The sequence below is a fragment of the Chelonia mydas genome, chromosome 7 (assembly GCF_015237465.2).
Source record: "Chelonia mydas isolate rCheMyd1 chromosome 7, rCheMyd1.pri.v2, whole genome shotgun sequence".
Taxonomy (NCBI): Eukaryota; Metazoa; Chordata; order Testudines; family Cheloniidae; genus Chelonia; species Chelonia mydas.
In genome coordinates this window covers 7775034-7800983 of record NC_057853.1, presented here as the reverse complement: position 1 = coordinate 7800983, position 25950 = coordinate 7775034, and the positions used below count along the sequence as shown (strand labels likewise).

Here is a 25950-nt window from a genome sequence, read left to right as displayed (position 1 = left end):
ATGGATTTTTGGGGTTAGGGGAATGCTTCATGGATGCCCCCTCATATTAATTCTTAAATGTACGATAACTGAATGTTGTAATATGTTTTTTAAGACTTCAGAACATTTTAGAGACCAAGAAATATATAGGAAGTTCCATAATAGGCAGTTACATATTATATAACTGTACAAACTGAACTTAAAGTACCAGTAGACCAAAGCTGTCCGCATGCCATACTGTGAATGTTCTTACTTGCCTGCAACATAATAACTGACTGGATTTTGTCAAGGAGCTATACAGCTTTAAGAGTAATCCATTAGCACAATTACTGTGTTAAAAATTGTAGAACTGCATTTAATTTTTTTTTTTTTGAAGTTTTAAACTTTTAACATTTTTGAAGGGTTTGTTTGGTATCGTGATGACAGGATAAACAAAAAGTAATTAACTGTAGTTCACAGCTTCATTATTTAAAATGATACGGCAATGCAGAATGTGTGCATAATTATATGTATGTAATTTTATGGAGAGAGACAGACAGAAATATGTATATGCAGATTTTTGTGGTATACGTGTGCATGTATGTACACACAATACTGATGGATATTTCATTTTTGCATATTAATGGGCATTCTGACATTTATAAAAGGCTCAATACTGTCATCTAGCATGAACAGCTCTCATGTTAACACGGTTCAGTTTCCACCACTAACTCTGAAACTTGGAATTGGTGAGATGTATATTGAGTATCTAGCAGTAACGATGCCTTCACATTACTGCCCATTGTTTTTTCTTCACTGGAAGGCTACAAAACTGGTTGTAGCTCGCCTCAATGGAGATTTCAAGTCTGCTGTGTGTGTGTGTCTGAAGAAGTGCTCTGTGTAGCTTAAAAGCTTGTCTTTTTCACCAGCAGAAGTTGGTCCAATAAAAGATATTACCTCACCCACCTTGTCTGTGTAAAAGGAAACACTTGCCCTGTGGAGATGCCTATATCTAGATTACCCTACTAAAGGTTACTGAAATGTAGACTTGTCTTATAGGACATGAAGTTGGATAGAAATGTTAATTATTAATATGTTGTTCAAGGTGATCTTTCTTGTATGCAGGCAGAGTGCACTACTCTAAATGTGCATTTATGTTCCAGGTGCATCAGACGCTGTTTATGTTAATATATATTTATCCCAGTATTCAGTGGGTGGGTTCTTAATCCCCACTGCGCAATCTGCACACTTACAGGTTTTCTCCGTGCACATAAAATACTAAAAATCTTTTCATCCTAGCACAGCATCTGAATGCTGTTACAGTTACTTCAGAAGACCGTTATTTAGAACTGCAAGATCTACTCAGGGTAGGGAAGCAAATATAAACAATGTTCCCAAATTTCAGCAGAGTTTATAAGTGAATCTCTCTGCACCATTTGAACTGATCTGTGGTTTATTTATAAGATTACAATAAAACCCAAGATTGAATTCTCCACCTGATTCAGTGTCTTATTGATTGAATCTTTTTAGACTCATCTCTGATTTAACAGAGTATTTTTATTAAAGCCAGGCATACAAACATCAATTATCCAAGCTGCATCTAATTTCCTTCAACATTTTTTTTCTCCTTTAGCTGCCAATGGATTAGGAGAACTGATTAGAATTCAACTTGAAAACTGAAAAGCAGATACTTAAATGAGAAATTCTGCATTAGGAATTAAAATATATGTATTGGGCATAAAATCCTCTTCCTTATCTTTAGTAATGTCAACACACTTGCTTAAGTTGATTTGTCACATTCCTGATACAACGTCCCCAAATTAGGAACATATTTTAGAAAAGACAGAGAAGTGTCTCTTGTATGCACCACTGTTGTAGTACAAAATTACAGTATATTTTAATGGTAAGAAACTTTGAAGTAGACGTGACAGCAAATGAAGACAAACATAGGGATGGATTTTCAGCAGCCGGCCTCAACTTTATTAAACTTAACATACGGGAAGAGGGCCACCCACCCTATCATGCATTTTAAGAGGTTCCAGTGCAGGGCTTCTACCATATAACCCATAACTCAGGGTAGACCCTCCTCAGCCTACCCCCAGGACTCAGCTCACTCTTCTGAGTTCTACCACCCACCGTGCAGCGAGGGGGATAGACGGTGCTAAAAGGGAGAACCTGAGCCCATGAAGTCTTCCCCTATCCCATAAGCACAAGGCCCAATCAGTAAAATTCCAGGTCTTTTGCTTCTGGGGACTGCTCGTTTTATCCTTTTAACAACATTGGAAACTGGCCGCGAATTGCAACAAACTAAAACCCTTATGAAATACGATCACTAATGATTAAATCCTATTCTTATGTAACTTAACTGTGCCTCCAGCATGAGTGAGGAAGGCAAAAAAACTCCCAGGCCTCTGCCAATTTGGTCCCTATGGGAAGAAAAAATTCCTGCTCCCAAAACAGGTGATCGGTCAGACCTGGAGTATCCGCAGAACACAGCTCTGAGATTACCAGTATTGGGTGAGGAGGATGGGGCTGCTGGAATGGTCAGAAAGAGGCTCCACATGGCCCAGGCTAGGGTTTTAAGTCAATGAAGGGGGAGGGCGAGGAATCAATCAGCTCCCTTCGTTCCTGAGCCACCCAATGAGTGGCTAGAGCAGGGGTGGGCAAACTTTTTGGCCCGAGGGCCACATCAGGGTTGCATAATGGGATGGAGGACTGGATAGGGAAGGCTGTGCCTCCACTAACAGCCTGGCCCCCATCTCCTATCCACCCCCTCCCACTTCCCGCCCCCTGACTGCCCCCCTCAGAACCCCCGACCCATCCAACCCTCCCTGTCCCCTGACTGCCCTCTCCTGCCCCTTATCCACCTCCTCCCGGGACCCCACCCCTATCCAATGCTCCCTGTCCCCTGACAGGCCCCCCCCCCGGCCCTATCCGACCCCCATCCCTAATTGCCCCCCCAGGACTCCACCCCCTATCCAACCCTCCCTTCTCCCTGTCTCCTCCCTCCCAGAACCCCACCCCATCCAACCCCCCTGTTTCCTGACCGCCTCCGCCCATCCAACCGCCTCCTGACTACTCCCCGGGACCTCCTGCCCCTTATCCACCTCCCCCTTACCATGCCGCTCAGAGTGGCAGGACAGGCTTATTGGAAAGCCTGGGAGGTGGGTGGGCGCAAGCCGCGCGGCTGCAGGGGAGGAGAGACAGCGGGGGAGGGGCCAGGGACTAGCCTCCCCAGCTGGGAGCTCAGGGGCCGGGCAGGACGGTCCCGCGGGCTGTAGTTTGCCCACTTCTGGGCTAGAGACTGTAAAGGTGAGGAGGCACCACCCCTTGAGGCAGGTGGATGGCATTTTATCTATTTGCATAAGCATCTCTCTGCCAAAAAGATTAGTATGCTTATACTTTGAAAGTCTGTTTGTCTTTGCATTTTTCACCTGCAAACACCAATCAAGCATGTGTCTGTGAACATGCACATAGCCAGGTGAGAGAGAGATTTTTCTGGCTTTCGCCTTTGTATGTTTCTACAATAGAAAAGATTCGAGAACAACATGACCCAAGCTGAAGTAAATAAAACACATTGACACCATCATCATAATGTCTGGAAAGATCTGTAATGAAAACAAGACTATGTGCATGAAAAATGCATGCATTTAGCAAATTGAAAGATGTCATTAAATAAAAATATTGACACACATCTGAACCATGTGGAGAAGAGAAAAGTGTTTTGAAGTGAATTAGGCGTATATATTGGTGTAATGAGGAGATTATTCCTTTCCTTATGTCATCTTGTATACTGCAGAGGATGAAGTACCATACATAACACTACATACGTAGCTAGTTATTGCTAGTGTAGGTACAGTACTTAAGTGTAGCAGCTGTTGTCTTGTATATTGAATTATGGTACCTAACTTCTGTTTTATTAATTTAGATGGAATACATGGGTCAAAGGTGTTCACGTGACCTAGTCACTGTCCAACATTAAAGAGTGTTAAACAAGGTGTATAAAGAGATCTAAGCCTGCTTAGTACCCTGGTGCAGAAACACCATAAGAATCACCTTTAACCTTTTATTAAAGGTACAGAAATGAAGGATTCTGTTAAAGCATTTGAAATGTAAAGTATTAAGTAAGGCTTTCATTTTAACAACATCCCTTGTTCCCTTTCCCTTTAGCTGTGAAGTTTTAGACGGAAAAAAACCCTTATTTGACAGTCACTTAGATGATATCAAAGATGGTTATAACTGTCCTTTTGGGTAAAAGAGAAGAAATTAGTTGAGATGCACTGGAGCTGCTGCTGCTGTTAAAGTCCAATCCTGTTTCATCTCAGGTAGTGGTTGGGATTCACCTGCAGCTGGGAAGGATCGCAATATCATTGGATCCTCTCTCTGGCCTGACTAGGTCAGGACATCTCTTAGGATCAGGATGATGAAAGTTAGGAGTCCCAGGAAACAGTGGGAATGGCAGCCATGATGGTGAAGCTCTCTCCAGTAGCCTCTGTCTGTTCTTCTGTCCTTTCTCCCCCCAAAGTCTCTTTGTTTTAAGCACCCAGAAAGGGAATGATGGGTGGAATAGCCCATCCTCTCTTAATTTTGTCAGGCCTAATATCTGACACATCAATTCTGATTCATTTATTTCCGGTTCCACATCTCCTGTTTTTTACCAAGCACGATTTTGACTCAGTCCTTGAATTATACTGGCATGGCCTTTGGTTGTTTTGACTTATTTAATCTCTCTGTCTGGTTCTCTTGCATCTGTTTATAACATTCATTTTTGAAAGTCACTTGACCTACTTTCCATCAATTTTTGTTGTTATAGATTATTGTAACCTCTTACGAACTTTCATATACTTTTTATAATTAAGCTCACGGTTAGGATAAATTTGTCAGCCCAATTATCACAACGCTTCTCCGGAAGAAATTCAGATATTGGAGTTTAGACATTATTAATGTGCAGAGTACTTTAGAAAACACATAGATGAGCCAGGATGCTACCCAGAGGAGCTAGCAAATCTAAACTGCATGACTCTAGACGTGCAAACACTGAGAGGATGAGGAGAGAAGTAGGGCCCGATAGTATCCTAGTAGATCAATAATGGAAGGCTAGGTGAAAGAAGTAGCTTTTAATACGAAATTTGAGAGGAGAGACAGAGGATACTTAGTACATGGACAGATGGAGACTGTTCCAGACATACAGGGCTTCATGAAGAAACGCTTGGAGATGAGAACAGGAGAAGTGACGAGAAACATTAATGAGATGGTACCATTGCCTTCTTAATTATATTAAAATTCTGCTTAGGTTAGAGTTCCTTTGTATACTATGAATACTGCATGTGCTTGTAATAACCAGTGTTTTTGCAATCTGAGATCCACCGAAGGATACTAATGAAACAATTCCTGGTAGTAAGGGAAGTGTTAATTGTTGTTGTTTTGTTTTTTAAACGGATGTCTCAAGGATAGAAATAATGCTAACAGTGGCAAGCCTTCAGTCTCGGTATATGAGATTGCAATCACAGGAGCTAATTATAATGTTTTGCCTGCAATGACATCTTAAACCCAGTTGCTCAGAAACATGAACGTGCATGACTGCAGGAAATTTATCTGGTGACAGCATAAACTTGACCGTGTCGAGCTGGGCAAAATGTTCATTTGGGATACATCTATGCAGCAAATTAAGGTGTGATTGTAGCATGGATAGGCATACCTATGCTAGCTTTAACCTAGCTAGCATAGGTAACAATAGCAGTGTAGACATGGTGGCACGGAATTCAGCAAGGGCTAGTAACCCAAATATGTAGCTAGGGTCCCTGATGGGCTTGTGCTGAGATGGCTAGAGCCATGAGGAAGGCTGTTACCTGCAGTAGCTAGATTAAAGGGAACTGGACCATGGCTTTTTCTTGCCCCTTCCAGTCCTTGGTGAAATGTTAGCACTGGCTGCAAGACTGCAGCTCTGGAACCACCTTGCTCTTTACCCCCTCTTCATCCCACCGCTATCACCTGCACAAGATCAGGACTCAAATGAACCATGTATGCCAGCTACACTTGGAAGGGGAGAAAATCTTCTCTGGGTGGCCTGTTGGGACCGATACAAATTGCAGTGCGTTGGCTGGAAGGGCACCCCTGCTTAATGATCAAATAGATAAGTATTATTTTTGGTACCTTACTAAGATAGCCAAATGTTTTACAGAATTATGCCACATGGAACGATGATCTTGTTGCATTAATATATTCATTGTAAACATCAAGTTAGATGGGTCTTATTTTAAAGATATTTTTCCCAGGGCACGTTACTATGTTAAGTTTTAAAATACACATTGCACCTTTTGTTTCTTGCTGTCTTTGAATGGCATGATTATAAAAGGGGGCACGAAGAGCATCCACAAATGTCTTGCATGTAATGTAGGATAATTTAATTGAGAATTGGGTGCAGGAATTTCAATTCCTCTAAGTTGATGAATAGCCATTTTCTGGAGGTGTCATCAATTAATCTGTTGTAATGAATTCTCTTTATTACCTATGTCGCCTTGTTAATTATAAAGGATTTTCTTACTCCTATTTATCAAGTCAAGATGCGTATATTACCTTTTTATCTGTGCTACTTTTAATATAGAATACATGCAAACTTTTCAGTAAGTATCCACATGCTAAATTTCATTACTAAGAAAATTAGAAGTGCCTGCTACAGAATATAAAAATTGCCATCGTTTTTTCACACACATACAAACATGCACGCTCTCTCTGCCTCTCTCTCTCTCACACACACACAGTATATTAGTAGCCTTTTGCTTTTTATGGTATGCAGGAAAGATAATGCGTTCTCTTAAAAGTATATCCCATTCTGATGTTTCTGAACTGTCTGCACAATATCTAACGCACAGAGGATATTTATCTTTGGTTTGTTTACAAGTCAAGCTTAAAACTTTCATTTACTTTTATTTTTTACTTATTTTAGGTTTAAAATAAATACTTAAAATGGTCTTCTATTGGCACCATCTCACTGCTTCCTGCAGAGGCATGAAATTCACCCCTTGTGCAGAGGGCCGGCACAAGGTCTATTGCATCACTTGCATGTACCACTATGGGAATGGATTTCTCCCATTAGGGCTGTTGGGCCACAAACCTGTATAACTGTGCCCACTTATTCCAGGAATTAATTGGACTGCGTTAGAAACTGAATCCGTCTGTGCATAATAAAGGTTACAGCCTAGGCAAAGATAAGAACACTGTCTGGCCACTAAGCCTAAACTTTTTCCAGTGCCCACCTCCAGTAGTCCAGTCTCCAAACTAATGGTTTTTGCAATGTGAATGCCTACCCATGACAATTTAAGCCGAGACCACCAATCAGCTCGTTATAGACAGTAAATGCTTTTTTTGACCCAGCAGCAAGTTCTCCTCATGAGTTACACAGGGTGCCATTTACTCATTTCAGTAGTAGTTGGCATGTGTGTAAAAGGGGAGAATGTCCCCTGGGCTGTGCTTTATACCCCTGTTTAGAAAGTAATGCCTAAAACGGTGACCGTATCATTTTCCCTTCTTTTTTTTAGGTTGAAGCAATACTGGTCAACATTTTTGGTGGTATTGTGAACTGTGCCATTATCGCAAATGGCATTACCAAAGCCTGTCGAGAACTTGAACTGAAGGTGCCTCTGGTTGTCAGACTTGAAGGTGAGTGATAAAGGTTTGGGGCTAAAGTCGGCTCTCAGCTGCTCTCAATTACACCGTGTTCCACTTCAGCTTATTCTGTTCTCCAGGCTTGTGTAAAGGATGCACAAACTAGTTCAGATGCAATAAGAATTGACCCAACTCTGCCTGTGTAACTTTACCTGAAACCAGACTTAGGGTCATACCCTCCAGTCTTTATTGAGTCCTTACTCAGGCAAAACTTGAGTAGGAGCTTTCCCTGAAAAAAGACTGCAGCATTTGCCTCTTCACTAAAGCAGAGGCAAGTAAGCTAGAACCCCCTTGGTTTAGAAGAGAGTGAGTTTCTGGCAGGTAATTCTCTTGGAGGAGCCCTGAACTCTGGGATTCATTCATGCAGTCAGTCCAAAATCACCCAAATCCATTGATCTTCAGAGAACATGGCAAAGTTCATCTGTTCCCAGGTACTGGGATGGGGATCTGTCATTAAAGTGTTGCCTTTTTCCCCTTCCTGGTTTTGTTTATTTTCGTCTGTTAGTCTGATTGTACTTTTAATATCTGGAAAAGTACCTACAGCCCTAACTAGAGGTTTTATGGTCTTCTGTATAAATCTAAAATACAATAAATGAACTCTTCCCACATATTTCTATAGTTCCTAGCCCCAGATGCAAATGGAAGGGCTGAAATACAATGAGAAAAACTTTACTCATTGTACTTCCAGCCGAAACAGAAAATGTTTTCATGGAAGGGCGTATTTGCTGGATGGGTTTGTTTTCCCTTTCCAAATAATTTTTACTGAGCACAGTTATAGTATACACATGTATCCGGACACAGACCAATTATAATGCCATAAGCAAGAATAAAATGAAGAACAATATAAAAGAGATACAATATTATTCTACTTGGATGACCTGTTCTTTCCCAGATCTCCAGCTCAGTTTTTAAAAACACAGCAGCTTTGGGGATGGCAGCTTGACTAAATTCCAGACAAGCTTCTTAACTTTTGAGTTCTCAGTCTCTTCCCTCGCTCATCCAGAAATTACAAACTTGATGTGGGTTCTGTTGCCTGTGTTGTGCAGGAGCTCAGACTAGATGATCATAATGGTCCCTTCTGGCCTTAAAGTCAGTGAAGCTTTAAAAAGTCTGGTGGCTCGGCAGTTGCTCGTTTTAATATATTTTTGTTATTTTGCTATCTTAAAAAAAAGAGTCCCACAACTCCTTCCATCAGTTTCTGAAAAGTCTCCTGAAAGAATTGAGGAAGGAAGATTGGGTTTTTTTGACAATAAGAGGAAAAGTGTTTTGGTTTCCTGCAATCTGTTGAAACCAGCATAACGGTCATGATCAGGACATGGGCAGTCCGACCTAGTGGTTGGAGTAGGAATCAGGAGTCAGGCCAGAGGGCAAACTGAGGTTAGGTGTCTGGAGTCAGGCAGGGTCAGGGTACCAGGAGGTCAGCAGTAGAAGTAGGAAGCAGTCCAAAGCATGCAGAACCCAGCTGAATGGACAATTACCTGTTTCTGTGCTGGTTTATGTAGAAGCTTTGAACTAATTAGGATGACTAACATTCTGCCTATTGGATTCCAGGACTGGGGTCCTCTGTCAGAGTTCAGCTCCTATTCTGACAACAGTTAGCAGGTCACTAGGTGACAGGCTAGAAGTTAGTAGCTCCGAAGAGCCCTTCGGACCAAGGTTCAAAACCCGAGGTCCCAGACATCAACATTCTTATATTCAAAATCATTTGTTTTTGATAAGCGCATTCGGAAAGACTTCATAACAGGTGTTTTTAAAGGCATTTTTCTCAGTAAAATCAATATTCATGCTATAGTGGGTTGTTTTGTCAGCAAGTACATTAGTTTAGCTTAACATAAAAACATGAAAGGCAAGATTACACCTTTGAGCGTCCTACTATGGTTTTCTCTGCATAGGTCTCTCTCTGATAGATCAAAGAATGTGAATAGTTTGCCTGACAGAATATTCATGATCTTGGTCATTCACAAATTTCGTGTGCAAACTGATTCATATTGTATACCAAACTGTGACAGGTTTCAGTTGGTCCCCCAAGCCGCTGGGGGGCAGTGGGGAGCTACTGTCTCACCGGCAGGCCTTGGTCACACCTTTCTGTCCCTAGGGAATTAGCGGAGGGAGGGGTGCCAGCAAGGGTCTGTAGTGCGCCCCTCAGGCAGGGGGGAGTGCCGGCAAGGGTCAGTGGCATTGTCGGGATTCTGCTACCCGAGGGTCTGGAGGGAACAGCCAGCAGCCTGGGTCTGTCTCCCTCCCTGGTGCTGCCCTGACTGGGCCAAGGGCCCCGCCCTGTATACTTCCTTTTCCACCCCTCCCCTTCGGGGGGTTGGAGTAAGTTTGTTCTGGCTGAGAGAGTGGCTCTTTACCCTCTGGTTCGGAGGGAAGCCACCCTGGCTCCCTACACAAACTTATAGAGTTACAAGGACATAGTCATACCCAATCATTTAACTGTGCTACAAATACACTTCTTTACAGCATTATATTAACCATTAAGGACTTTTGCAATGAAGCCTGGTTTTATTCTATTCGTTGCGTTGAGTTTTTTTGTTTTGTTTTTTTCTATTTTAATGCCTCATACCGATTGTGAGGCCACCTCTCTCCCTGTTTGCCACTGTGGGGGGTGGAATCTACTGGGGTGTGTTTTTGCCGACTGCCCAGGTTTGATGGCCTGGTGGCAGAATGTTCTCAGGGAAGAACTCTTGGTTCTGGAATTGATTCGTCAGAGTCTGAGTCTTTGGCCTTGCGGGTTTGATGTAAGGCCCATCTCTTTTTCCTCTGGACGGTGCCTGGAGAGAGGTGATTAATAGGGGTCACCATGTAAAAGTCAGCACTTGCACAGGTTTACCTATAGCGTTGTATCTCAGGTACTTTTCCCTATATTTACAGTAGGCAGCCCAGGGCTTAGAGCAATCCAGGGTAGAAAATGGAGCGTGGCTGATGAATACACTTGAGCTCTGACCCGTTGACGTTACTCCTTGCAGAATAGCAGGAAATAGAACATGTATATAAATAAATAAATGAAATGAAATTTAAAAGAGGGGGGAGGGGACTATTATATTTTTTCTTTCAAATGTTTTCCCCCAAAATTTGAAATTCTATCAAAATTTTGAAAATATTTCAACCACCTGTAGTAGGAACTGCCCCTGCCTTAGAACTGCAGAGCGGCTTGTGCTGTCCATCGGTGTCTTTGCAGTGAAGGATTCCAGGCTTTTTAGAACCCCTCTGGCTTTTCAGGCTCAGTGCGGGTGGGGGAGCAATTGTGTCCTTGCGTTTACATCAAGAGCCAGACAATACATTTTAACCAACCAGGCTCATTGTTTTTCTCTTGTACCAAATAAGAGTGTGGTAGGTCACTGGCAGGATGCACCATGTTTCCTGTTAAAGGGGTAGGTGGTTGCTATCCAAAATGTGAGTGTTACATGCAGAGCCTTGGGGGCATGGCTCTTGAAGTGGCAGGTTGGCCCTGTGAAACTCCATATCTGAAAAACTTCTTCTCTTCACCTTGGCAAAGAAGCTAAGTTTTCACATCCCTCAGTGTCATTCTGCTGTGCACAGGTCATTTCCACATGACATCAGGGGATGCCAAAGCTTGTAGCATGCACTCCTATTCTGTATACTTTCTTGTATCACAGTCATCCCCGCAATATCTGAGCACTTTCCAGTAGTGCATTAAGCAACATGACCATCACTGGAGGCCCAGTACTCTGCCAAATAGAGAGAACCTTAAACACCTCTGAATTGAAGCATAGAAATAGGTTGCCGGGGATTTCATTGGATGATGAAACACTCCCTCGTTCCTAAAGAAAGGCAAACTAACAGAGTAATTTAATGTAGGTGACTCAGAGAGCAAAGGAGGTAGCTAAGAGATAGGAATTCATTTTGTATGTAAAGCCTCAACATTTGATTATTTTTCATGCAACTTTTGTTGTTTGTTTTAGTTTTTTGCTAAGAGCAGCCGTAGTTTTCTTGATTTAATAGCTGTTAGTGAACTGATTTAGGAATTGAAAAGCTATCATGTTTGGAAGAAGGTAATTCACAGTTGTAGTTGTAGGCTGGTTATTACCATTTTCTTTTAAACCATCTAGGGGACACAGGGAAAACTAGGCTGCAATGTTTATGGCCCATCTTAAACTACTGCCTGTCTAATGCATCACATGGGAATTCTTGATGTTTTCGTCTACTTGTAATTTGCACAGTCCGTGATCCTGTACGTCTGGACCTTGTGCCATGTTATTTTCATTACCTTTGCCCTCCCCAGGTTCTGGAACACTGCAAAAACTAAAGCAATCCATGGTGTGTGTTAGAGCAACCCTAGGTACTGCTCTAACCTGCAGCTGCCTATGGCCTGCCCTGCAGCCCAGAATCTGCCTAGCACTGAATGCTGTAACTCATGATTACGCAGGGGCTTGCAAGCAGGGCTGCCTTGATTGACCCGACACTGCTCCTGCGCTGACAGATTTCTTGCCAAAACCCCGTGAGGCTCCTGTATGTCCTCTATACTACCACCTGACCGTGGTTTATGACAACCAGTCCAGGGGCCCAAATTGGCCCCATTGCATCTAGGACCTTTATCTCAGAAGAGTTGTGTGTGCTGCTTAGTCTATTGGGATCAATTCTGGATCTTCATGGTTAGAGATGGAAAAAATCAGTTAATCCATCATTCCCTTCCCATGCAGTATTGGTTCCTGGGATTATCCAGGCTGGTTTAAATGTCTTGGGAGATGGAGCTACCTCTGTTCCCTTTGGAGACTGTCCCACCATAATACCGTAGCTATGGCTGTTAGCCCTAATGTTGCTTTTAATTCATCTTATTAGACGTAGTTTTACCTCCTGTATCCCCCTAAGCAAGGACTTCTGTGGTGTTTACTCCCTTCAGGTATTTTACTTATAGACCCTTCTCATGTGACTGCCCCTTCCCCTGCCTCCTTAGTCATTCAGCCAACCTATTCATAAGCAGTTCTTTTCATCTGTCTTCCAAAAGTCAATCCCTGCAACCCCGTAATCATCTATGTTGCTCTTCTTTGAACCCCCACCACTTTGTATGAAGATAAAATTATTCTGAATTAATAATCAATACAGCGAAAGCCATAAGGGCTCCCCAAAACATTTTAAAAAAAACCTGATACTATTTTACGTTTCATTGGATGAAAGAGAGACCAACACACATTTTTGTATTTCCATTTTGTACGTTTTCCCAGCAGAAGGTTCATGAGTACTCCCATAAATCTAACCGATTTGTGCCCTGCACTTTAAAGACTCTTTGCCCACATGCAATGTATTACAAATGTCTTGATGAGTAAAGTTTTAATCAGTCAAATCTGTCTTGATTTAGCAGGATTTTGTGGACAAATCTTTGTTCTCAGCTGTATAATAACTACAAGCTGTTTTACCAGTGGATAAAGAAAGGATTACTCTCCTCTTTGAAAATGGTAACTTTATAATTACATGTATTTACTTGCCTTATCAGAAAAGAACTCACCAGCTGAGACGCAGGATTATTTTTGTTTAAAAGGCTCGTGGGTGACTGGAAAAACCACACATTCTGGGTTTTAACTTTTATAGACATAAGAGACATTGTTTCTACTGGGTACGTGCAGCCGTTTTACAGGATTTTTTTTTCTTCCCTTTTAATATAACATTCTGTTTGAACTGATTTCTACATAGACTAACCAGCAGTGTTGGGCTAAAGCCAAAATGCAGCTCATTGTTGTGGTCAAAAATAAAATAAAAACTGAGGGTAGGGAAGAATAAAGAGATTAACTTTGTCACAATAAAATGAAATATTCTCCTGCTTTTTGGTTGAGAATCTGTGACATTCTCTCTCTTCCCTCCAAAAAGTGAACTTCTTTCAAATGTGTCCATAATAAGGACAGGAACAAATGGGAGTGGACTCTGTTATTGTGTATGGTCCATGCTAGAAGGCAGACAGGACCACGTTTTCAAAAATGGCTTCTAAATTTCCATTTCCAAAATTGCCCATCCAAGTTTTTGGATATGCGTTTGCAGACCTAAAATTTTGCATGCTCAGAATTTCAGAGTTGCACATGAAAACTGTTTTCACGCACAAGTAGAGCAGTTATGTATCTGCCCAATTTGCATATTTGAATGCTATTTGTTGTCCAGTTTGTGAGCACAAATGCTGTTCTCGTATGTAAATCTACCAAAAACATTAGCGCCCAAATTATTGTGATTAACAGGAGACGAGAACATACGGTATTATGTACACACGTTTGAAAGTATGAAGAAATATTTTTTTGCCTAATTTTAACCCCACTCTGACATCCTGAGTTTGAAAATTCAACGTGAAAAATGCTATGGTGAAAATATAGAGTAGAAAATGGAGAAAGGAATATCAGAATAAAAAGTTTTAAAGGATTTCTGCAGTAAAGTCATGGAAGATAATCTCTTCTTGATTATGTAGCCAAAGGCTACAAAATTCATAAACCACCAAACAGTCTTCAGTTGACAATAACTTTCCATTTAATCCCAAAACTCACTGGTGACTAAGTGAAAGGCTCTATATTCCACTCCAAACACTTGACTCTTCCAGACTCTCAAGGTTGTACATTTCTAACTCGAAACTGTGTGTATACTAATGGAGATGAAATGCCCTTGATGTATACCACTACATAGTGTCATGAGGTTGAAACATTGCTATGCAATGACACCTGGTCACAATGTGGTATCACTGATGAAGCCTTACTAACCAAAATGTGAGTGATGAAATATTTCACCATGATGCCCTAACAAAATGTCCGCTAGGAAGGCTGTACTCAGTTTTGAAAGTTATTTCTTTATTTCTCTCTCTTTCCTGTACACTCCCAGATGCAAACACTTTCTCCCCTATTTTCTGGTAAGGGCTGGATGTTACTGCAGAAATCTTGAACCCATTCCTGAACCTCAATTTTCGAAATGGCAGCGCATTCTGTTTCTAGTTCATGTGTATGGCCAAACACCACATTCGCGAGCGCTATAAAAACATTGATTTTTTTTTCATTCAAACTTTTAATGTTCCCGAGTATCGATAGTTTCTAGAGGATACATTTGCACTGCAGTAAAAGACCTGCAGCAAGTTGCAGCTGTCTGGGGTCAGCTATCGCAGGCTCAGGCTGATGGGCTAATCAAATTGCAGTGTGGAGGTTCAGGCTCGATGTGGAGCCCAGGCTCTGGGACCAAGGAAGGAGGAGAGTCCCAGAGCCTGGATGTCAGCCCGAGCCCCACAAGCCCAAATCAGCTGACCCGGGCTCAGAGACGGTGCCGCAGGTTTTCTTATCGCAGTGTAGACATACCGAGAGATACATTTGTAACAATATAAACTGATTGTGTATATTGTTAAAACTGTAGCAATAAAACATGTCTAATAGAGTAATTATAAGTAGGTTTTTAAGGTAGCGTACTTAAAATAAATGTGTGTAATAAATTTCTGGGTTAGTGGTAACAAGTACTTCAAGACAACAGAAATGTGAATTTGAGGCATGACACAGCAAACACTATAACGCTTCTGGGTCTATGATTCAAAAGTGTGTATTTGAAATAAAGTGGAGTGCAAAGATGTGCTGGTAAAAATACACGTTGCAGGCTAATCCATAGAGTGACATTGATATTAACTTGAGAGAGAGAAAATAAAAGAGAGGTTCGCTTTCCCCGTGTACAATGGCATTCTTATAATAGGAGTCAGGTAGAAAGCAGCCTGTAATGTTGTGCATTTTCACTGCTATACAGCTGATTATAGCATAAGTGAAGGGGAGATTATCTTGATAGCCTATGTATGGAATTCTGTTTACAGTTCTCTGACACCATCCAGTGGCAGGAGGTTAATGTTAGACTAGTTTCGTGGGGATTTTTTTTTTTTTTTTGCTTTAATTTCCACTGCCATATAAGGCATTTTACTTTAGTTTTTAAGCCTGTTTCTAATGCTTTCAGATTTAGTTTTTAAATCCATTTCCGTGCTTTCAGACTGTTTTAGAGACATCATTCAAGTTTCTCTCTTTTATCCATCTTCCTAAAATGTCTATCACTACGTACATAACAAAAGCAAACTGAATTTCCAGAAGCAGAAAATATCAGTCATTTACAGCTTACTTGTTGAAAGTATCTTTATTTGTATGTCCTGCTTAGAAGGCTTTTTTGTATTTCATATGTACCAAAATCACACTCTTTTGATTGTGAGACAGATTGGTTCACTTTTCCAATTTCCTATCTCCATTCTTTTGCCTAAAACCGTTTTTTTAGTTTGTGTCTTGTATTGATTTTGTTAATATATTAGTCAAGTACAGTCTAGAGCAATCAACGTGAGGCAGCATACATCTAATGTACTGCTCCCATTCTGACCTGTTGGTAGATTGACCTCAGCAACTTCATGAAGAGAAAATGTTAGTTTTAAATACTCGAATGCTACAAATAGCATAATGTTTTTGCTTTGTAGGAAAATAGCCAGCAAAATGTGTCTCGCTCTATCTCGCCTCCCACCCTCCTCCTTTTATGGAAAAGTCCTATAGAAGCCTATCAATCAATCCATCTGTCTAATCTTAGTTATATTTGGTTATCACTGTTGTATCTGTGCGCCAGATTAATCCTGCGGGGTTCTGTAGAAATTAAATGGGATTCCTTAAGAGTTATTCTAACAACCTAAAGAATTTTTATAGAGAAGGGTACCTTTTCTGTAGGCTTTTTAAAACCACCCTGAAGAGTTCTTCTGCATGTGGATATGTATTTCTGCCTTAAATACTACAGGATGGTTGGGGGGAAAAAACTATATCAAGGTTATAATCTTGTATGAACTTCTACAGGATTTTTCTAAACATTACAGAGCAGGCAGGGCTCCCTTCTGTCATAGATTTCAGATGCTGCTTAGTTGTCATTGACCTTTGTAGGCAAGCTGCGACTGTCCGTGCAGTGCATGGGGATAGAAAGCATGACCTCTTCTCCCAGTGCTGCTAGGACAGTAGCAGACAGTTAGTTATTCCTCCTTCAGCCATCTGCCTCTTCGATCACAAAAGTAAGCAGACCTGCTGCTGCAGAGATGTCTTTGGCTTCTATCAATTGAGGGAGTGGGAACCTTGACTTGAGCCCACTGCAGAAACAGGCTCTTGCTTGTGGCAGAATAGAGCTGTTATCTATCTCAAAATATTGTATAATTATTTAAAAAAAAAAAACCCTCTCCATGTTTCTATTAAGCAAAATCACACTTTAAAATCATGAGCACCCCAAAGAGAAAGTTGCATGCTACTGAGCATGTTTACTGCATGATTAATAATTAAGGATGTAATTAAAGTATAACTACACATATAATTATAATTCATTTTGGTAGGTCCAGGAATTATGAAGTAATTTAAACATTTTGACAAGGCAAATGAAGGAGGAATTTGATGAGGGGGAGGGAGAGTTATAGAATCTACTCTTAAAGAGGATCAGTTCAGGTCTTTACGCTGACAATTTCTGATGCAGTCCCTAGTGTGAATTCCACCTATGCAGCCAAAACACCTGACGAGGGATCCTTGTATGTTGCTTAGTGTATCGGTTTTCAGAGTTGTCACTTAGCTTTGTTGAAGGAAAGGGTCCGGAAAGTCCAAATTTTTCTTCACTGCTGTTTTCCTAAATGTAGGGGTTATAGCCAGGGAGGAATATGAACAACTGCTCTTCTGGTTTTGGAAGAGTCAGAAACCTTCACCATTGACCTTCATTAGTATGACTCTGTTCCTGAAAAAGGATGGGGAGCTGGGATTAAAAAGAATGAAATCAGGAAAGGAAAAAGATGATCAGAAAAAGGACTTGAAATCCTACAAAGTTAGTGCAATCAAAATTGTGTAGGGTAATTTAATTTGGAAATAAAAAAATCAGCATGTTTCTTGAGAAATTACCTCTTTCCTGACGCAAACTTGTTATAGTTTATCTTTGTGTTCTACAGCAATGTCCTGACATAATCACTAGTGGTGTGCAATAGTCTTTAAAATTTAGGATTAGCATTGATTAAAGGGCTGAAGCAGCATCGATTGTTAAATATTGAGATGACATTAATTACACTCTAGCGGCAAAGGGGAATTGGGCTTGCCTTTTGTAGGATTGCCTTTGTGCTGTACTCTTAAGAATTGTCTATTAAATAAGCAAAAAAGAGCAGGATCAAAAGAGCAGGGGCGAGGGTGTCTTAAAAAAAGGGAGTTAGGTTTGCAGGGTCAGTGCAGTTAGGCCACTAAAATAATGGAGTGGACCCATCTCAACCCATGGGAAGGAAACCCTGGAAGAATTCCACCATGATTTCAATAGCTTCCACCCCAGCATCAACCTCAGCCTGGACGAATCCACACAGGAGGTCCACTTCGTAGACACCACGGTGCAAATAAGTGACTGTCACATTAACAACACCCTATACCGAAAACCTACTGACCGCTGTGCCTACCTTCATGCGTCCAGCTTCCATCCCGGACACATCACACAATGCATTGTCTACAGCCAAGCACTGAGGTACAACTGCATTTGCTCCAACCCCTCAGACAGAGACCAACACCTACAAGATCTTCACCAAGCATTCTCAAAACTACGATACCCGCATAAGGAAATAAGGAAACAGATCAACAGAGCCAGACGTGTACCCAGAAGCCTCCTGCTGCAAGACAAGCCCAAGAAAGAAACCAACAGAACTCCACTGGCCATCACATACGGTCCTCAGCTAAAACCTCTCCAAAACATCATCAGTGATCTACAACCTATCCTGGACAACGATCCCTCACTTTCACAGGCCTCGGGAGACAGGCCAATCCTCGTCCACAGACAACCTGCCAACCTGAAGCATATTCTCACGAGCAACAACACACCGCACCATAGTAACTCTAACTCAGGAACCAATCCATGCAACAAACCTCGATGCCAACTCTGCCCACATATCTACACCAGCGACACCATCACAGGACCTAACCAGATCAGCCACACCATCACCGGTACATTCACCTGCACGTCCACCAATGTAATATGTGCCATCATGTGCCAGCAATGCCCCTCTGCTATGTACATCAGCCAAACCGGACAGTCCCTACGTAAAAGGATAAATGGGCACAAATCAGATATTAGGAATGGCAATATACAAAGGCCTGTAGGAGAACACTTCAATCTCCCTGGACGCACAATAGCAGATTTAAAGGTAGCCATCCTGCAGCAAAAAAACTTCAGGACCAGACTTCAAAGAGAAACTGGTGAGCTTCAGTTCATTTGCAAATTTTACACCATCAGCTCAGGATTAAACAAAGACTGTGAATGGCTAGCCAACTACAAAAGCAGTTTCTCCTCCCTTGGTGTTCACACCTCAGCTACTGGAAGAGGGCCTCATCCTCCCTCATCGAACTAACCTCGTTATCCCTAGCCTGATTCTTGCTTGCATATTTACACCTGCCTCTGGAAACTTCCACTGCATGCAATTGACGAAGTGGGTATTCACCCACGAAAGCTTATGCTCCAATACGTCTGTTAGTCTATAAGGTGCCGCAGGACTCTTTGCTGCTTTTACAGATCCAGACTAACACAGCTACCCCTCTGATATATAAAACATTGGTCTATCTACACATCTGTCCACACTGCAGAAAACTTAACTTACATTTTTTTAAAAAAGCTTTATTTAAAAACACCAAGTTGGTGAAGATCAGGTGCCATACCAGTTTCTGGTACATCCCCTACCTTGAGACTATCTTCTACACTTGAAAAGAGAGGCACTCCATCTGTATTACATAAAGACCATGGCTTGCACCAGCAATACTATCCCATTAATGTTTAGATAACAGAAATGCATGACACACATACATGGGATTTCATTCTCAGCATAGAACCCCACAGGGGTTACAGTGGCTTTAAGTTAATTTTGCATCTTCCCAATCTTGGGCTGCTCTGGGGGCTGGAGAGGCTTCCAGTGTAACTTAGACTGGCCTGGGAACTACATTAGGCTGTCTGCACCAACTTATGGGCTGCAACAAAGCCCAAAATCTCCACTCTAGAACCTGGTGCAGCCCTGCCCCAAAGTGTCCTGCCGCCCATGCATCACCCTACACCAAGGATTGCCAGGGGGTACTTTGCAGGCAACCTTATGGCCGACTTCCTCAGGCACAATGCCAGGGGAATCTTGCCTCAGCTGGATCTGGGACTTCTTGAGCCCCTTTATGCTGCTCTGGCTTCTACCTAGTGTACATGGTCTAAATTGAGGAGGAGGACTTCACACCAGATGTTCTCTACCTCTTAGTTCTCACTATCTTGGACTTGGGTATGCATCTTTTGGGATTTGCCTTGATGATAATGGTGTTTGCAGACTGAGTGCCACCCAGACTGATCTCTAGCTAGGTCCTTAAGACCATTTGGCTGGATGTTCAGTCTATGTCCATCAGTGGTGATCTTATCTCACCACCGAAGCTTTTGGTGCCCACATGATTGCCAGATGTGTAGCAGCATTCCTTGGCAAACATGTTTCATAATTTGTTGGTCTTCCATTCTAACAACAGGACCGTACCAAAGGCACTGAAATGGAACCAGTGCTGATGGAGGCAGTTGTGGGGTTCGGCTATGAATACCCCTGTTTCTGATCTTGTCCTGCTACTGCAGCTGACAAAGACTAAGAGAATCAAAAATGTCAGTCCGCCAGTGCCCACATTCCATTGCCATACAATAAAGTTGGTATAACCATGCTTCTGTGGACGTGCACCATTTTGGCAACACGTCGTCTCAGTGATGCTAAAGAAATAAGCCCAGCACATCAGTGTTCTATGCAGTTGTGTCCCTGGATTTCTTTTGGATTCCAAATAGAAAATGATTGTTGATTTAACCGAACAGGGTTGTAGAATGTATAAATTTAAGTCAGGCATAAATTATGGGGAATAGTGAAACATTTCTACATTTCAGAGTGAGAGATTTTACTGGCTGTTGGAACTGTGAAAATATTGAATCTTTAAAGTTAAAATCAATATTGTCACTCCTAAGCACAGTTCAGTGAAATGATTACATTAGGACTTTATATCTGGCAAAATTAACACGGTTCTCTTACCTCGGTGCTTAGCAACCTTAGTTCACATGACTATTTGACAAGTGTGCCCCAACAACTAAAGGGTTAGGAGTGTTTTAAGAGAGAGCTCCTCAGTCCCCAGAGGAGCATGAACACTCCATATTATGATCTAGTGGATGTGTGGCCATGAGGCATTGTGAAGCATGGGGATTTTGAGGGTGAAGGCGTAGACTTTGGAACGCATAGCAACAACAGAGGACATCAAGAACTCAGGAAATCTAGTGATAGGCTCATATTTTGATGAGTTGCAGGGTCTATTTCATCTAGATGTCTAGGGAACTATATCACTCCCATCTCTGTCATATCTGAGCATCTATGATGCCTGAAATCAGGGACGAATTTGTCCCATTATGTCTGGCACACTTTTAACATACTGGGCAAAGTGATTTCACAGTCAGATCGTGATTTTGAATATGAATATCATTTTCAGTAAATTCCAGGTTCTTTCACGTATTTCTATAATGCACTGTTTTGACCCAGTGTTGTTTTACATAAGAGAACATCTTAGTAAAAAGTAGAGCCTGTTTGCAGTCAATGATGAACAGGAGAATAAACTTAACATTACTGAACACACTGATGGTTGTGAACAGTTTCCCTAGTTCTTAACAATCCTCCATATTGGGGTCTCAGGTACCTAGCAGCCTACCTTTTAAGTGTCATGTCCGTCTCCCTTTGGAAGTTTTATATGTTCAGTATGTGCTTAGTAAATCCTCAGAAAGGGTTAAGAGAGAGAAAGTCTGCCAGTAATTTTCTAAATCCTTTGTCTCACCCATCATGAAATGCAAGTAAAAACTGCCCATCGTTTTCAGTTTGGTGTTTCCAGGAGGTGCCAAATGTATTGCATCAAACCAGGTAAGAGACTTCTGGGGAAACACTAAATATATGTGATCACTGTGCCAGAACATTTCAAAGGACCTGTCCCTGTGCAGTATTAATAAACGAAGAGCTTCAATGACAATCAGTCATCTCTTTTCATTAATCTGTTCTCATTTAACTCTGCATTTGCCTTTTATATGAGTCTGACAGTGTGAAACACGCATTTCCCTGAAATGTCTCTCTTAATTTATAGCCTTTTTTCATGACTGTGAGAGTGCTCTGTTGAGTGTATTTGAAGTGTTTGTCTACAAACAGAGCACATAGGCTCAATAGCTGTACAGTCTTACAAATGATATTATAGTATTTGATATCTTTCAGGGAACAAAGGATAATGTCATGCTCATTCTCTGAATAATTTACAGTTGAATGCTCTTCCATCTCCAGTCCTTCTGGACTTTAAGCAGAGGTGCAGAAGTACTTTATCGTCAGAGGGTCAGACTATACCTTCGCTACCTGCATCAGCTACTCCCAAACAGTCAAATTCTCAGAATTGCGCAGAAACCTCAAGCTTCTGAAAAATAAAAATAATAATTTTACTCCTTTGAGGCCATCACAGGTGGATTTTAGAGTTATCATTAATAACTGTGGTGGGGTTTTTTTGTAATAATAATACCCCTAACTTGTGTCCAGTGCTTTTAATCTTCAAAGTGTTTTACAAACGTTAATGGAATGGAGCATGGTCCATTATCCATGGGAGTCTTTTCATTGACTTCAGTGGACATTGGATTGGCCCCTGAGTCCTCATAACACTCCTGCGATATAGGTAAGTACTGTTATCAGAGAGCAGCTTATCTGAGGCCACAGAAGTAGGCACTGTCAGAGTTGGAATTAGATTTTAGGAGTTCCTGGGCTCAAACCCCTACGTGACTCCTCTCTCTTTAAAGCAAAATTAAATCAGGTTTAATGCTTTAAACCAGGTTGATGAAGGGTTAATAGAAAGCATTTGCAACATGTATTCATTAGTTAACCTTTTCAATTTCCTTTCTAGGAACGAATGTTCATGAGGCCCGTCGCATTCTGAATGAAAGTGGATTACCAATTACCTCTGCAAGGGACCTTGAGGATGCAGCAAAGAAAGCAGTGGCTAGTGTGGAAAACAAATGACTCCTTGAAGATATTTGCCTGTAGAGGGTCTGTGATTCACAAAAGTGACATTCACATTCTTGTTGTAGGGAGAATTATTAGGGTTCCTTAAAGCAGTCATCAGTATTGCTGAACTTATCCATCTGACATACCCAGACGGTATGAAAATTAGTGAATCCTCAATCTGCAAATTTCTGGATTGAGAAATACGTTAATTAACATTTAATTCCACAAAGTTCCTGGGGGGTTTTTTGCGTGTGTTTTTTTCCAAAATAATGTAGTTGATGGATTTGTGAATAAGGTATAGTTAGCAACTTACTGACTCCTGTCGACACGGTTCTTCCCTAATCCAACAAACACTGTTTCCACATTGTTTTGGAAAAACATTTGAGTTCATTTTTAATGTCCTAAAGAGTCGGCAGGCAAAAGTAAAGCCTAATCATCGATTGATCTATTTTTATGAATTTTTACAATAACAAAAAAAAATCTGCTTTCAATAAATAGGTTAGTTTTCTTCCTTAGATAATTTGTGCTTGTATCACACTCCATGCCTGAAAATGTTTTCTTTGTATTCAGATACAAAAAGTGTACCTCACAATAGGAAAAAATTGAATACCGTTATTTGTAGTAGTGAAAGGACCGTCCATTCTTCTACTGTACCAGTAAACAGATGACATGTGATTCAGTTGATTGAGCTAGCCATTGGAGGTGAAATTGAGTACTGTCCTTCCAAACGTGTCTGTGCCATACGGTGTCTATGGGTGTATGTATGCAGTGAATCTAATGGGTGCCAACTTTTCAAAATAAACTCTTTAAGTAATAGTAGTTATTGCAATTCTGAATATTCAGCATAACATACGAATCAATAGCCGCACTATGTGAGTAATGAGAAAAAAATTCTCAAAATGGTCACTTTATTTCCAAAAAAGAATTTTGATTTGCTGTGAAAAAAACTTTTCTTGTTCACTTTTCACAAACGTTTGAATGCTCAAGCGTTAGTAATGCAAATACTTCAGACAAGAATAACGAGGAGTCCTTGGGGCACCTTAGAGACTACCAAATTTATTTGGGCATAAGCTTTCATGGGCTAAAACCCACTTCATCAGATGCATGGAGTGGAAAATACAGTAGGCAGGTATAAATACACAGCACATGAAAAGGTGGGAGTTGCCTTACCAAGTGGGGGGGTCAGTGCTGATGAGCCAGTTCAATTAAGGTGGAAGTGGGCTATTCTCAACAGTTGATAAGAAGGGGTGGAAATCACTTTTGTAATGCGAATGAGGCCAATTTAAACAAGGTGGCCCATTTCAAACAAATTGACAAGAAGATGTGAGTATATCCACTAAAAATCCTATTTTGATTATAGAGTCATTTATACTGTTATAATAATTCAAGCTGTTGATTATTTACACAAATCATTCAATCAGGGAACAGAAGACACTACCAAGTGCCTTGAGTAACTAATCAATGAAGTACACATTGCAGACCACAAACTGTTTGCTGAAATTTGTGAATAATTTTGAGTAATGTACCAATGAGATAATGTCATGATCTGTTTCTGAACAATTTGTAAATGGGGGAAAAGGTAAAATTTGTCTAATAAATTATTCATTGTGAATTATTTGCTCCACTCTAATCAACGCTCTGCTTTATTTGGGAAAAAATACTTTGTCATTTATATTTTTGTTGACATTTCCATGACAACATTTATATTCAGAAATGATTGATTTAGATTAATCTGTGTAGATATACAGTATAGCCAGATTCTTCAATTACCTAATTCCTCTTCCTTCACTCTGTTGCCCAAGGGAAAAAATATATCCTCATTAGAATAGTGATAAACATACTAGTGTGAGTTACTGTCCATATAAGAAAATTACTAATTCAATTAAAGATAATAAGTATTTGATCAATTTAATGAGGGTCTGGTAAATGATTATACGGTGGGCTACTTTTAAGAAAAAGAAAGAAACCCTTTTCATAAGCATCTCAGTATGACATATTTTAAGTACAGGAAAATAAAAACATTTTTGTGTCAGTCAGTAAAGTGGTAAAGTAAATATTTCCTTGTTAAGGTCCCACACAGTATCTAGCTTTCTTATGACAGGTTTCAGAATAGCAGCCGTGTTAGTCTGTATTCACAAAAAGAAAAGGAGGACTTGTGGCACCTTAGAGACTAACCAATTTATTAGAGCATAAGCTTTCGTGAGCTACAGCTCACTTCATCGGATGCTGTAGCTGTAGCTCACGAAAGCTTATGCTCTAATAAATGTGTTAGTCTCTAAAGTGCCACAAGTCCTCCTTTTCTTTTTAGCTTTCTTATGGTATCCAACATACACACACTCAGGTTAATCTACATATAGATCTGAGAGAAGTGGGTATTAGTTTGGACCTGTGCTAATTAATCCAAATTTTCATATTACTTGTAGCCTTTTTAAATATTAAATAATTAGTGCTTTTGAAAGTTTTGTGGTAGTTAGAATTAAATGTTCTTTGCTACCAGTATTGTTTGAAGCAGTGCTGATTTCCCTAGGAGTTTGTGTTTAAACTTTCTACTAAATTTTTTAAAATATACAGAACTGGTAATTAAATTTAGCAACCCATGAAAAGGAGTTTAGGTTTTTGAGGGAAGTAATTTAGTATGGCTGACTCAACTTCCAGTGGTAAATATGATTGTAAATGGATCCAGTTTTTCATTTTAAAATTCATCTTAATGTCCATGGAGCTGCCTACTTTCCCAGAATGTGAATAAATGCTCCTCCCTGTTCTTTATGGCCTTACTAAAGTCAGTGGCAAAACTCCTATTTACCTCCACCAGATAAAATCTTGATCCTGTGTTTCTCACCCATGCCTTAAACAGTGAATTTCAGTTTCTTGCATTTAGTGGGGAAAATAGTACTTGAAATTTAAAACAATCTTTTTATATTGGTCACGGAAGTCTTTTCTTTCCTTACCATAAGCGTCTTCTCTACTTTGATCCAGTAATTTGCAACAGTCGCTGGAATGTGTCTATAAAAATGAGTGAAAGATGCACACAATAACTTACCTTTTTTGGTTCTAAATTCATAAAGAATAATAGTATTTGGCACATTTGTATGAAATTTTTTCAAATGTTTTCACGTGCACCAAATATTTAGCCAAATAAATGCAAAAGTCAACCCAATTAATGACTTTGCTTATTCTTTTTAGAGTAAGAAGACTGATTTGTTTGCCTGCTGACTTATCTGCTCTTCCATTCTGTACCTTTTTATGGACCTGTGAAGTGAAGTTGATGTGGATTTAATTCCATATGGGCAATTCTTGTGTGATCTTAGGCTTTTAAGCATGTTGGTTGGTTTGTTTTAAGC

The 25950-nt window shown here is 40.6% G+C and overlaps 1 protein-coding gene across 2 annotated transcripts in view; it reads left to right on the top strand.

The window, feature by feature from the left end:
* The window catches only part of SUCLG2 (succinate-CoA ligase GDP-forming subunit beta), a 230372-nt gene extending 204967 nt beyond the window's left edge, over positions 1–25405 (top strand). For both annotated transcript variants that reach the window (XM_037903956.2, XM_043551013.1), the window contains exons 10-11: positions 7497–7617; positions 22509–25405. In XM_037903956.2, the coding sequence (XP_037759884.1) occupies positions 7497–7617; positions 22509–22624 (237 nt within the window). In that variant the 3' untranslated portion in view covers positions 22625–25405. The remainder of the gene's footprint in view (positions 1–7496; positions 7618–22508) is intronic.
* Positions 25406–25950: the final 545 nt, after the last annotated feature.